At 41.9% G+C, this 12,928-nt stretch overlaps 1 protein-coding gene across 1 annotated transcript in view; it reads left to right on the top strand.

The window, feature by feature from the left end:
* plcb2 (phospholipase C, beta 2) overlaps positions 1 to 12,719 on the top strand; it is a 43,334-nt gene extending 30,615 nt beyond the window's left edge. The window contains exons 29-32 of the mRNA XM_066654180.1: positions 542 to 598; positions 6,448 to 6,496; positions 11,178 to 11,270; positions 12,139 to 12,719. Of these exons, the coding sequence (XP_066510277.1) occupies positions 542 to 598; positions 6,448 to 6,496; positions 11,178 to 11,270; positions 12,139 to 12,318 (379 nt within the window). The 3' untranslated portion in view covers positions 12,319 to 12,719. The remainder of the gene's footprint in view (positions 1 to 541; positions 599 to 6,447; positions 6,497 to 11,177; positions 11,271 to 12,138) is intronic.
* Positions 12,720 to 12,928: the final 209 nt, after the last annotated feature.

Genomic DNA, 12,928 nt, shown 5'->3' with positions numbered 1-12,928 from the left:
GTGTGTGTGTGTGTGTGTGTGTGCCCTTGACCTTTTGCGCGCGAGGGAAAACACAAATGAATGATGAGTCACCTTGTGTTGTAGGCTATTTAGTTTTCTCATTCTCCTAATGGATCAGAGTGCTCTCTCTCTCTCCCTCTCTCTTATTCTCTCTGTCTCTGTGTGTGTGCTGAAAATATTTTGATTCTGAATCTCTCCTCTGTGATTTGACACACATTCACACTACAGGTAATTGGTCAGTTAGTTTTAGTTGTTTTTACTGTAATGTCAGTGGTTGTGGTGATAGAGGTCAGAAACAGAACTGTGTTAGTTTGAGGTGTTCATTTTTTATTTTTGTGTGTTTTCATTTAAGCGTTGCTGATGGCTTTGCTTTTTCTCCTTGTGTGGGAGTGAATATGATTGCCAATGCTAAGTCGCTACCAATAGAATCCATTTGTGTGTGTGTGTGTATGTGTTTGTGTGTCTGTGCGAAAGAGAGAAAGGGTAAATTAGGTCCAGCTGATGAAGCCCACTATCAGTCACGCTGTTTTTCTCTTTACAGTGAGAATAAAGAGGTAAAGAAGAAAGAATCAAAGCGCTCATGTTCAGAGAAGAGCAGGTGAGATGACAACACAATCTCACAGACCCACACACACACATGCACACACCAACACACTCCTTAGTTTAAAAAGACATTACATAGACTTCTATTCATTTTATGAAGACTTACACTAATATTAACTACTACTACTACCCTAACCTTAACCTTATCCCCAACCCTAACCCTAACCCCAACCCCTTAAATCATAATGATTTTACATCATATGGACATGATTTGTGTCCACATAAGGACAACAAGTCCCCACAACAGAATTTCTGTTTGGAGAGGAATGGGTGGATGTAGATGGAGATTAATGAATTATTCATAGATCTGCCCAAAATGAAGATGAAGGTGTGGTTTACATCTCAGACACTTTAAAGTCATTAGAGGATTTTGAAAATAACTTAAGAGTCAGTAACTTTGGTAAAGAGAAGTGAGTTTTTAGGGTTTCAGTTGGTGACTGGAGTGAAGCTTTAATAACTTTAGAGCTGTACTGGAACACTAGGAGTAAATTAATCTATAAAACCTAATGAAAACAACTGTAGGTATCCCAGCTTTTCGTGATTACTTACAGACTCAATGTCTATAAAAAAGCAATGCAGGGTTTTGTTAGTACTCCCTCTAGGGCAGTATTTGGTTACTACCAACTATAGCGTGTAATCTATTGCTATTCCAATGCCACAGAAGACCCATCATTACGAATAGGCCTTGAAATTGCAGACAGCCAGAGTGTCATACACCATCAAAAGGGCACCAGGAAACTGGAGGATAATTCTGACAGGTGAAGTTCTGGCAAACCCACAGCCACTACAGTATCTGAAGACAGGTTTTGGAGTGTCAACAGCTTGCGTATTAGGCAGCCCAAAAGATGACAACTTCACAGCTTAACACCAGCCAGTGTAGGCGAGTCTCAGGTTCAACTGTGAAGAGAAAATTTCGAGCTACAGGTTGAATGGCAGTAAGAAAACCGTTGCTAAGATCAGGAAAAGTAAGAAACAGCCTTCCCTGTGCCATGCAACACTACCAATGGACTACGGAAGACTGGAAGACTTATAGAACTAGGAAACAAAATTTGAAAGCTTCAGTTCATAATGCAGGGTTTTTCTGTGGCAATGAGAAGGACAGATGAAGGTTCCTTTGTGTTGGACAGCAACTGTTAAACATGGTGGAGGAAGCGTAATGATCTAGTGCTTTTTGACTGGCTCCCTGAACTACAAGGAATACAATAGCATTTAACAGCACTATTCAATGGCTTTCGGTCATCACACAGTTGGTCAGGGGTTCATTCTGAATATTACCTTATGGCACTAATATGTCAATACAAACTTGGGACACTTTTCCACTGCATGGTACCTACTCTCCTCGACTCTACTTCACTCCCCTCACTTTATGGTCAGTGGTATCACAATTGTTTTCCACTAGCACATCTCCCTGTGCTGAAATGTAGCTGGTGACATCGCAAAACACCATCTCTTCTGCAAGTTTTGAAAACCATAACAACGGCAGTGGTAACGTTCAGCATTGTATACTCATCATGTATTTGCTTATTGTTGTTTTTTTGGGACTGAATTTGGGCGGTTTGTTCATTGGGTTGATTTGGTGATATGACACCAAAAGGGAAAGGGAGGAAAAGTTTTCTCTCGTTCTACCACAGTATTAACTCACAGTTCTGTATTAACCAAGCTCTGCCAGACGATTTGTCCCGCCTCTGAGTACCACAGTCCAATCAGTATTAGGTTTTGTTCCGTTCAGTCAAGCCTCTTTTTGGACAATTTTAAGATGGTGGAAAACCGCATCTGACACATCTCACAGACTCTCACGTTATGGCTCCTTTTTTTTTTTTTTTTTTTTTTTTTTTTTTCCGAGACGCAGAGCCTTCAGTTAATTCTCTATGGGTTCTGGGAAGGGCTTGCGCCAATGTGCTTTCGTCGTTCACAACGTGAGGCGTGTTCCAAATGGCTCCCTCAGCCATGGATTGTTCCTTCACTCCTACCTTCACTCCCACCACCCCCAATTTTCCTGCCAGTCATGGGAATCGAACCGCTGACCTTTCAGTCCTAAACCCCTCTTCTCTAATCATTAGGCCTTGGAGCAGCCAGAGCCGTGTAGAGAGTGAATGTAGTGATCTAGTCAGTATGGCTACTGTAAACTTCACAATACTCTTTATTCTGGCTCTCCGGCACCTAAAATAAAAGGTCATCTGTAGACTGAAGAGTGAAAATTGTATAGAACGTTATATGAGTAATGGTAAAGCTGTTCTCTCTTCTAAATATTTGTAAGAGGAGACCAAATGACAATTCATTGGTTTATGACCACAGTCCAGTCTCTGTAGAGGCAAAACATTATTCAAGAAGACCTTTATAATGAACTCCTGGATATAGCTGTCCACAAATACTGTACAGTATGTAGATAAAGAGAAAGCTTTATGAATCTAGTGATTACTGGTGGTATTTCTACATGAGGTGACGACAGAAATTGTGCAACTTTACGAGCTGCCATTGTGAGTCTGACAAAAACAAGCGTGATCCCTATAGTAGCTTGGAGATTTTACTAATGACTAGTTTGTGTTGGATGTCTGCGTTTCATTGTGATTGACAAATCTCCTTGGCCAATCAGCGCTCTGCAAAGTTCACCCAACATGTTTAGTCCCTACTTGCCTCACTTGGAACTACAGATGAGCAGTTGCTTAACAAAGGATCCCGGTTCCAGGTGCCAAGTAGAGCAGAGTCAAGTAGAGAAGATACCATGTGGAAAAGCATAAATAGAAGACCAATACAGCATGCTTTAAACCATGGCTTGGCCAGCACAGTCTCCATACTTTAAAGCCATCCAGCTGGTTCGGGATGAACTGGAGCTGCCCTGTGCTGCCCCTCATAGTGGTATTTATCGACACATTATCAGCAATGCTATCGTCTAGTTGTTGTCTTCCAGTATCATGCATCATAATACAGAGACTCACTCAAATCAGTTGATATTATCTTGACAGTTTTATAATTGCTTTAGTCTAAGGTCATCATGCAAAATGCCAAGCATCATCTAGAGGGGTATAAAGCACCCCCAGCTTTGGGCTGCAGTGTTTGAAGTGTGATTAAGGATCATCCAATACAACTGGGATGAGCTGGAGTGGTGCTTGTGTTACACAGCTCATCATCCAACATCAGTACCTGCCTCACTAATGTGTTCTAGTGTTATGCCATCAAATCATCTCAGCAATGTTCTAACATCTACTCTAAAGCCATCCCAGAAAAGTAGAGGTCGTTTACTACTGCAGCGATGATACATAGTCCTTATTCATTCTTGTAATGTCAGAAGAAATTTTGGATGAGCAAATGTCCACAAGCTTTTGGCCATACTTTTTACACAAATAAATGCAAAAGTGTATTTTTTTATTGCCCTAATTCAGCACCACTCCCATTATACAACCCCTTACTCAACAAACAAACATACTGTAAGACACAAATATAATAGTAAAAAATATGCCAATTTTTCCCTTTGTGTTTGTAAAGTCTACAAGACCAAAATATTTCGAACCATGCATTGAAAAAAATCCAAGTAATCTGTTTGTGCTTCTGTTCCTCACAAATGGAAAGGTTTTATAAAAATTCCTCCCACTTTTCATCCTTTCACAGTCGACTCCACTCCAAGGTCATACAGGCTACAGTCCTTTCTTTTATTCTTCTCATTTCTTCCCTTCATTTTGCAGCTGAACTACACAGTGACAGTCTAAGAAGTCCCTTATATGCATGGGCCAAGGCGTTGACCCATCTATTCATGAAAGCCAATGCAACCAATTAGCCAGGGGACAAGAAAAGCTCAGACATTATAGCTCAGTTTCTGAGTGCTTGGTTATCCACGGCTTGAGCAGCCACTTCCAACAAATACCAGACAGTTTTGTTTGCATTGAAAGAATGTGCAAAAAAAAGGCAGGTGTATTGTATTATGCTTTACACTGGGTTTACATAGTGTGAATTTGTTTATGGGATGACATGGTGTCACAAGTGATGTATCTGGTGCACACCTCCAGTGTTCTGGTGCCTGGTTTGATCCTCAGTGTATACATTGGTGGGTAAACTGGCAATGTGTGTGAGTGACTGGGTGAGTGTGTGAAATTGTCCACAGGTGTGAGTGACTGGGCGAGTGTGTGAAATTGTCCATAGGTGTAAATGTGTGATTGACTGGGTGAGTGTGTGAAATTGTCCACAGGTGTGAGTGACTGGGTGAGTGTGTGAAATTGTCCACAGGTGTAAATGTGTGATTGACTGGGTGAGTGTGTGAAATTGTCCACAGGTGTGAGTGACTGGGTGAGTGTGTGAAATTGTCCACAGGTGTAAATGTGTGATTGACTGGGTGAGTGTGTGAAATTGTCCACAGGTGTGAGTGACTGGGTGAGTGTGTGAAATTGTCCACAGGTGTAAATGTGTGATTGACTGGGTGAGTGTGTGAAATTGTCCACAGGTGTAAATGTGTGAGTGACTGGGTGAGTGTGTGAAATTGTCCACAGGTGTGAGTGACTGGGTGAGTGTGTGAAATTGTCCACAGGTGTGAGTGTGAGTGACTGGGTGACTGTGAAATTGTCCACAGGTGTGAGTGTGTGAAAATGTCCACAGGTGTGAGTGAGTGACTGGGTGAGTGTTTTAAATAGTTCACACACTCCCCCAGTCACTCACACATTTACACCTGAGTGTGTGAAACTGTCCACAGATGTGAGTGAGTGAGTGACTGGGTGAATGTGTGAAATAGTCCACAGGTGTGAGTGACTGGGTGAGTGTTTTAAATAGTCCACAGGTGTGTGTGAAATTGTCCACAGGTGTGAGTGTGTGAGTGACTGCGTGAAATTGTCCACAGGTGTGAGTGTGAGTGACTGGGTGACTGTGAAATTGTCCACAGGTGTGAGTGTGTGAAAATGTCCACAGGTGTGAGTGAGTGACTGGGTGAGTGTTTTAAATAGTTCACACACTCCCCCAGTCACTCACACATTTACACCTGAGTGTGTGAAACTGTCCACAGATGTGAGTGAGTGAGTGACTGGGTGAATGTGTGAAATAGTCCACAGGTGTGAGTGACTGGGTGAGTGTTTTAAATAGTCCACAGGTGTGTGTGAAATTGTCCACAGGTGTGAGTGTGTGAGTGACTGCGTGCGTGTTTAAAATTGTCCACAGGTGAGAGTGTGAGTGACTGGGTGAGTGTGTGGAATTATCCACTGGTATTAGTGTGAGTGACTGAGTGAGTGTGTGAAATTGTCCACAGGTGTGAGTGACTGGGTGTATGTGTGAAATTGTCCACAGGTGAGAGTGTGAGTGACTGGGTGAGTGTGTGGAATTATCCACTGGTATTAGTGTGAGTGACTGAGTGAGTGTGTGAAATTGTCCACAGGTGTAAGTGACTGGGAGAGTGTTTGAAAGTTCTGAGTGTGTGAGTGACTGGGTGAGTGTGCGATGCCCTGTGATGATCTGGGGCCCTGTCCAGCATACGTTCCTAATTGCACTCAAGGTGCACAAAGTAGGCCATGCGCCCACCATGACACTGATGAGGAAAATAAATGAACGAATGAATAATTATTTATGTGTCATTTGTAAATTCAAAACTAACCATACAGCCCGAATAACAGGCTTCACTAATGCTCTTGTCACTGAAACTCACAATAAAGTTCAAATATCAATTATAAAGCCCTTTATGAAATGGCTACTTTAGCAAAGAGGAGACAGACTCAGACTTAATGTCAGCGGGATCCCAATATCTGATATTTCTGCTGATATATCAGTTATAGCTGAATAAACACTAGTTCCAACAAATTGAATTATTCCTGTATGTAAATGTCCTTGGCCAGAAAAGTGTTTCTGATTATGATGAACCTTCTTTTCTTTCAGGCTGAAAAAGAGTAAGAGTTGTGATCAGCTTGACAGGGACGACACACAGGTAAGCCGTGCAAATTCAAGTGAGAGCGGCACAGTAGAGCAGCAGGTAGTGTCGCAGTTACACAGCTCCAGGGACCTGGAGGTTGTGGGTTCAAGCCCACTTTGGGTGACTGTCACTGAGGATATTTGATGTGTTCTCCCTGTGTCCACGTGGGTTTCCTCCAGGTGCTCCCACTCAAAAGTGTCCATAGGTGTGAATGTGTGTGTGAGTCACCCTGCGAAAGACTGGCGCCCCCTCCAGGGTGTGTTCCTGCCTTGCGCCCAGTGATTCTGGGTAGGCTCTGGGTAGTGGTTACAGACAATGAATGAATGAATAAATGAACAAGTGAGTGACTGACAAAGAGAGAGGGAATGATTCACAGAAGAAAGAGAGAGGGTAGTGGAGCTAGAGAGAAAGCAATCTAGCTAACAAGTGCCAGTAACCATGGCTACTGTAGAGAGCTTATAGTCAAAAAAGCCTCAGATCTGTTCAAACGCAATTACACACACACACACACACACACACACAAAAAAACAGCGACATCAGGACACCCTGACTAAAGAGTGCTTCTCTCTTAGTCATGCTGTTTTCAGCTGGTGTGGACTCTGAGCATGTGGGATGTGACTAATTCTCTTTCACATATTGGCTCATCAAAATTCATTCAGTGTTTTTGTGTCACCAGCCCATCACTTGGAACTCTGGCAGGTTGGAGCAATATGGCTTGTGCACTCTCACTGAAGAAAGTTTAAAAGCATTTCAAACACTCATGAGTGTGAAAATAGGCCCAGTGGACTTCTAAGGGGGGGGGGGTCAATATTTTTAATAGCTTTAATAGAACCTATACTTTTCCACATATACTGCTCTGGAACACCATGTATAAACCATATGGCCATACATATGGCCACTCTATACCCAGTCAGTTACTAGAAGGTGCACCCATTGCGGACACAAATGTTGTATAATGTACGAGTTGCATAAGTTCAAGGCAAGAACTAAAATTAGACACCCTGATATGGAGAGACATTGGTCTCAAAATACTTGACAAATGTGTAAATATTAATCCATAAATTAAACACAAGTCACAAATATGTTTCAGTATTCACAAATAAATACATCCCAATCTGTGTCTTCCAAAATATTTGTTTTTGGTTTTCATAGATAAATTATTTTATGTGAAAATAAATTCCTTTGTTTACATTTACATTGCATATATTTGTAAAGTCACAATCTCAAATGTGAAATTCATTTATAAAGTGTTGAATCTGCATTTGTGGATCAAGTCACTCGCCTGTTTTCCGTGACGTGTTTTTCTTTTTTTTTTTTTTTCTCCATTTCCTCTCGCAAGTTTTTGTATTTTGAACCTCTCTATGGCCTGAATGCTTCCTACTATTGCCAGTGCCAAGCCTGGTCTAAAAGAGTGAAAAAGAGTCAATGAATGCACTTCTTTGGAACGATGAAACACCATCTAGTTGGAGTGGCATTTGTGGTTCAGTGTTAATTATTTTACATCAGTAGCTGACCTCAAAAATTCTCTGTAATGGCTGAATGTCATCAGATCCTTATAGAAATCAATAGGTTGTCTGTTATCTTTGCTGCAATAACATTTTCTGCTCTTCTGGAAAGGCTTTGAACCATATATTGGAACATTTTAAGCAAGGACTTGATAACATTCAGTCACAAGAGCATTGTGAGGTCTAGTAATAATAATAATATTAAGAAGAAGAAGAATTAATTAGGGGCGGCACGGTGGCACAGCAGGTAGTGTTGCTGTCACACAGCTCCAGGATCCTGGTCATTGTAGGTTCGAGCCCCGCTCTGGGTGACTGTCTGTGAGGAGTTTGGTGTGTTCTCCCTGTGTCTGTGTGGGTTTCTTAAGGTTACTCCAGTTTCCTCCCACAGTCAAAAAAAAAACAAAAACAATTCGGTAGGTGGATTGGCTTCTCTAATGTGTCCCATAGGTGTGTGTGTCACCCTGTGAAGGATGGGCGCCCCCTCCAGTGTCCCTGAATTGCCCCCAGTGATTGCAGGTAGGCTCCTGACCCACCACAACTCTGAACTGGATAAGCACTTACAGACAATGAATGAATGAACGTTTGTCTTTGGACAGCGACAGTATGTAGATGCACAGTTAGGATCTAAGCCAACTTCAAGGCATGTAGGCACTTTTATTTTGAAATTGATGTCTACAACTATAATTCTAAACAGAGAAGAGGTTTGAAAGTCTTAATTGATGATTGGAGGGGGATTTTAACCCTTAATTGGATAAACACTTACAGACAATGAATGGATGAATGAATGATAATTTGTATTTTCACAAAAAATGCAGCTCAAACAGCTTTACAGAGATTCTTAAAACAAAAAAATTATAAAATATAAAACAAATCATCAATGTAACAATCAAAATTATTAGTGCAATAAAAAAGATACCATTCAGAAAGATTCAAAGTTATAAAATAAACCAAAAAAAAACAATTAAAAGATTATGGGCGGCGCGGTGGTGCAGCAGGTAGTGTCAGAATTGTGGGTTCGATTCCCCTCCGGGTGACTGTCTGTGAGGAGTTGGTGTGTTCTCCTCGTGTCTGCGTGGGTTTCCTCCGGGTGCTCCGGTTTCCTCCCACAGTCCAAAAACACACGTTGGTAGGTGGATTGGCGACTCAAAAAGTGTCCGTAGGTGTGAGTGTGTGAGTGAGTGTGTGTGTTGCCCTGTGCAGGACTGGCGCCCTTTCCAGGGTGTATTCCCGCCTTGCGCCCAATGATTCCAGGTAGGCTCTGGAACCACCGCGACCCTGAACTGGATAAGCGGTTACAGATAATGAATGATCGATTATACTCGAGTCTGCAGTTTTCCTGCACCCTGAGTGAAGAACACCATCCTGTAAGCTGTTAATCAATCCTTGGGATATCAATGCTTAACGCCCAGAGAGTTGATAAAGCCTAGGCTAACATTAAGATATAGAACTTATGAGAGGTAAAATGCATTAAGAATACTGTAATACAAATATTTAAATGAAAAATTAAGTGCTAGTGACAGTGGATGATTCATTTTTAACCAGTTACAATCCAACCCTTACGTGTACTTTATAGTGTGTTCTCCCTGCGTCGGCATGGGTTTCCTACAGGTCCAGTTTCTGCCCACAGTCCAAAGACGTGTTTGTAGGTGGACTGGCTGTTCAAAAATGTCCATAGCTTTGTGTGTGTGTGTGTGTGTGTGTGTGGGATGCTGTGCTGGACTAGCGCCCTGTCCAGGGTGTGTTCCTGCCTTGCGCCCAGTGATTTACGGTATGCTCCAGCCCCAAAGCGACCCTAAAGCACTTGGATAGCAAACTCTGTTTTTCCTCTCTTTCTCTCTCTCTCTCTCTCTCTCTCTCTCTTATTCACTTAATCACATGAGTGTTGTACCCATGCTGTACCTGAATTCAGCAGTAGATCAAGCTTGCTTGCTTGCATTTGCACTGATGTGTTTATTTGCAGGCATGTGGGAATGGCAGTGTGGTGGAGTTGTGTGTATGTGGAGGAGGCTGCTTCTGGGTTTGTGCTTGAAGATATTGGAGATGCACTGACATTGAATTCACAGCTCGTAGATTCCCTTGACTAACTGGAAGAAAAACACTTGCATAATACAAACGACAGTTTGTTAGCTTGGATTCGGGTTTTCTAGTTCTAAAGGGAGTTTTACTTGACAAATGTATTTCAGTTCAGTATTATCTTATAACAGTTTAGTGTAATTATAACCTTTTATAAATGTATGAAACTTTTTTGTTAGAGCTTTGTACTCATTACCGTACACTCTCAGAATCTGTACCTGTGGTGGCTTCTTAAGTGGGACATATTCAGTCATTTTGGTTAAGGAAAATATTGAATATTATTCATTAATTCATTCATTATCTGTAAGCGCTTATCCAATTCAGGGTCGCAGTGGGTCCAGAGCCTATGTGGAATCACTGGGTGCAAGGCGGGAACACACCCTGGAGCCCTGGAGGGGGCGCCAGTCCTTCTCAGGGCAACACACACATTCCCTCACATACTCACACCTACGGACACTTTTGAGTCGCCAATCCACCTACCAACGTGTGTTTTGGGACCGTGGGAGGAAACCGGAGCACCCGGAGGAAACCCACGCGGACACGGGGAGAACACCCCAACTCCTCACAGATATTCAATATTATTTAATGTTAATTGTACATTTTTAAGTTGGGTTGGTTTTATTCTGTTCGATATTAGGATGTATATTTTATTATATTATTTTACACCGTTCTGTAATGAAAGCTTACATATATTCATTGTTGTGGAGAAGAGAATGTAATGTAAGATTAGTGAACACACATGGATATTACACAGTCTCTACCTCGAGTGATCAGTGATGCACCTGTACAGTACCTTTTTATGTGATTGTGTACAGTCCTTAAAGTTTATGTTTGTTGCAAAACTGCAAAAGCTATCTCTTGGGTAATCTTTGACTTTTTTCACTGTACACAGGTAGAATATTCTCTTTCTAAGTTATGATACCCACAAACATGGCATAAGTCACTCTCCTATGTTCCCGAAACACACACATGCTACATTCCCTGCTGAACCTGCAAAAATCAGATTAAATCCAACTTGTATGTGAAGAGGAATAATTTACATTTACACCAATGAGACAAACACGCATCAGGTATGAATCTTGTGGCAATATTTTACGTGATGCTGCTTCATTCTCCAGTCCACAGGAAGCAGTGGGAATAGAGAGCAGGAGCAAAAGCTGAGGAAGAAACAGGTCTCCACTCTGGCTGATATCAGAGCATTGAGTGGTCAGGTAATCGCTAAACAGCACATCCACAAAGCCTGGGCTGGGTTATAACATTATGGGGGCCTGAAGAAGCACAACCTTATTTAAAAGCCTCAAAATCCATACATAACAGACTTGCATCATATAAAACAAGCACAATAAGGTTGAAACAGCACATGTTGACTCACTGGTTATATATGTATTTGAATTGAGATAAAAGAGTGGGCAAATCTATGGTATGATAAAGATGTTAAATATTAATCTGCAATATTATTTAAATGGCGGTACGGTGGTGCAGCAGGTAGTGTCGCAGTCACACAGCTCCAGGAACCTGGAGGTTGTGGATTTGAGTCCCACTCCGGGTGACTATCTGTGAGTAGTGTGGTGTGTTCTCCCCGTGTCTGCGTGGGTTTCCTCCGGGTGCTCCGGTTTCCTCCCACAGTCCAAAAACACAAGTTGGTAGGTGGATTGGCGACTCAAAAGTGTCCGTAGGTGTGAGTGTGTGAGTGAATGTGTGTGTTGCCCTGTGAAGGACTGGTGCCCCCTCCAGGGTGTATTCCTGCCTTGTGCCCAATGATTCAGGGTAGGCTCCGGACCCACCGCGACCCTGAATTGGTTAAGCGCTTACAGAGAATGATTGAATGAATGAAACAGTTGTGGGTTTGGCAGCTTGCTCAAGGGCAATTCAGCCATGGATTGAGGGAGTAGCCCTGTCCTGTTCTTTCACTCCCACCACCACATTTCAGTCCTAAGCCCTCTTCTCTGACTATTAGGCCACGACTGCCTTACGTTAAGATGACATTACAAATGTGTGCACTCCAAAGTGGGCATTAGGACATAGGGGAAGTGGACACTGTCTTTAACATCTGTCTGTGTCACCTCTTTTCTCCTTTAGCTGCATCAGGCAGCCATGTCGGATCATGCTAAGAAGATGTGGTCACTGCCCTGTGATCTCCGGGAGGCTGTCAACGCCTGCATTAGCCCTCACTTTCCCGAGCAAGTGGACAAGGCCGGAGATGCCAGACCTGAACATGCTGGACAGGGAGGACACTATGGACATGTTTTCCTGGGCTGATATCTGCTGTCTCTGCTAGATGGGATTGTGCAGGTAGTAGGTGCTCAATGAAAGAAATTCTCCAGAACCTCAAACTGTTCCTGGTGTGAAATAATTATGTTGAAATAATGATCTGGACAGAAATGTACACAGTTTTACCCCTTAATCAAAATCCAGTCATGCGTTTGTATGCATTTAGACTGTAGCTAGCAAGTATTGGAAGCATTAGCATTCTGTTTAGCATCTTCCTTTATTCTTCTAAAGCAAATTATGAGTTTAGTAATCTCAGGTAATCTTGCTGACGTATAAAAAGTCTGGAGCCTGCCAGTCAAGTGACAAAATAAGCCACCTTATCTACTACAGAGAACAAAGTCAAATATTGTGTTTCTGTTTATTTCAGTGCACAATTTTTAAATTATATTGGAAGAAATATGAAAAATAAAATCACAACTTTGGTACAGGCCACATTTTATATTTTTCTTAAATATGTTTTTTCATATTTCTTTCCAATGTAATAAAAAGTAAGACATTTGGGAAAAAAACATATATATATATTTTTCTGTGGCACATTATAAATTTCACAAAATAAATATGAAAGACACAAAGGAGCATGAAATAAAAATGAAATATT

The sequence above is a fragment of the Hoplias malabaricus genome, chromosome 1, assembly GCF_029633855.1.
Source record: "Hoplias malabaricus isolate fHopMal1 chromosome 1, fHopMal1.hap1, whole genome shotgun sequence".
Taxonomy (NCBI): Eukaryota; Metazoa; Chordata; class Actinopteri; order Characiformes; family Erythrinidae; genus Hoplias; species Hoplias malabaricus.
This window is presented reverse-complemented; position numbering and strand designations above follow the sequence as displayed.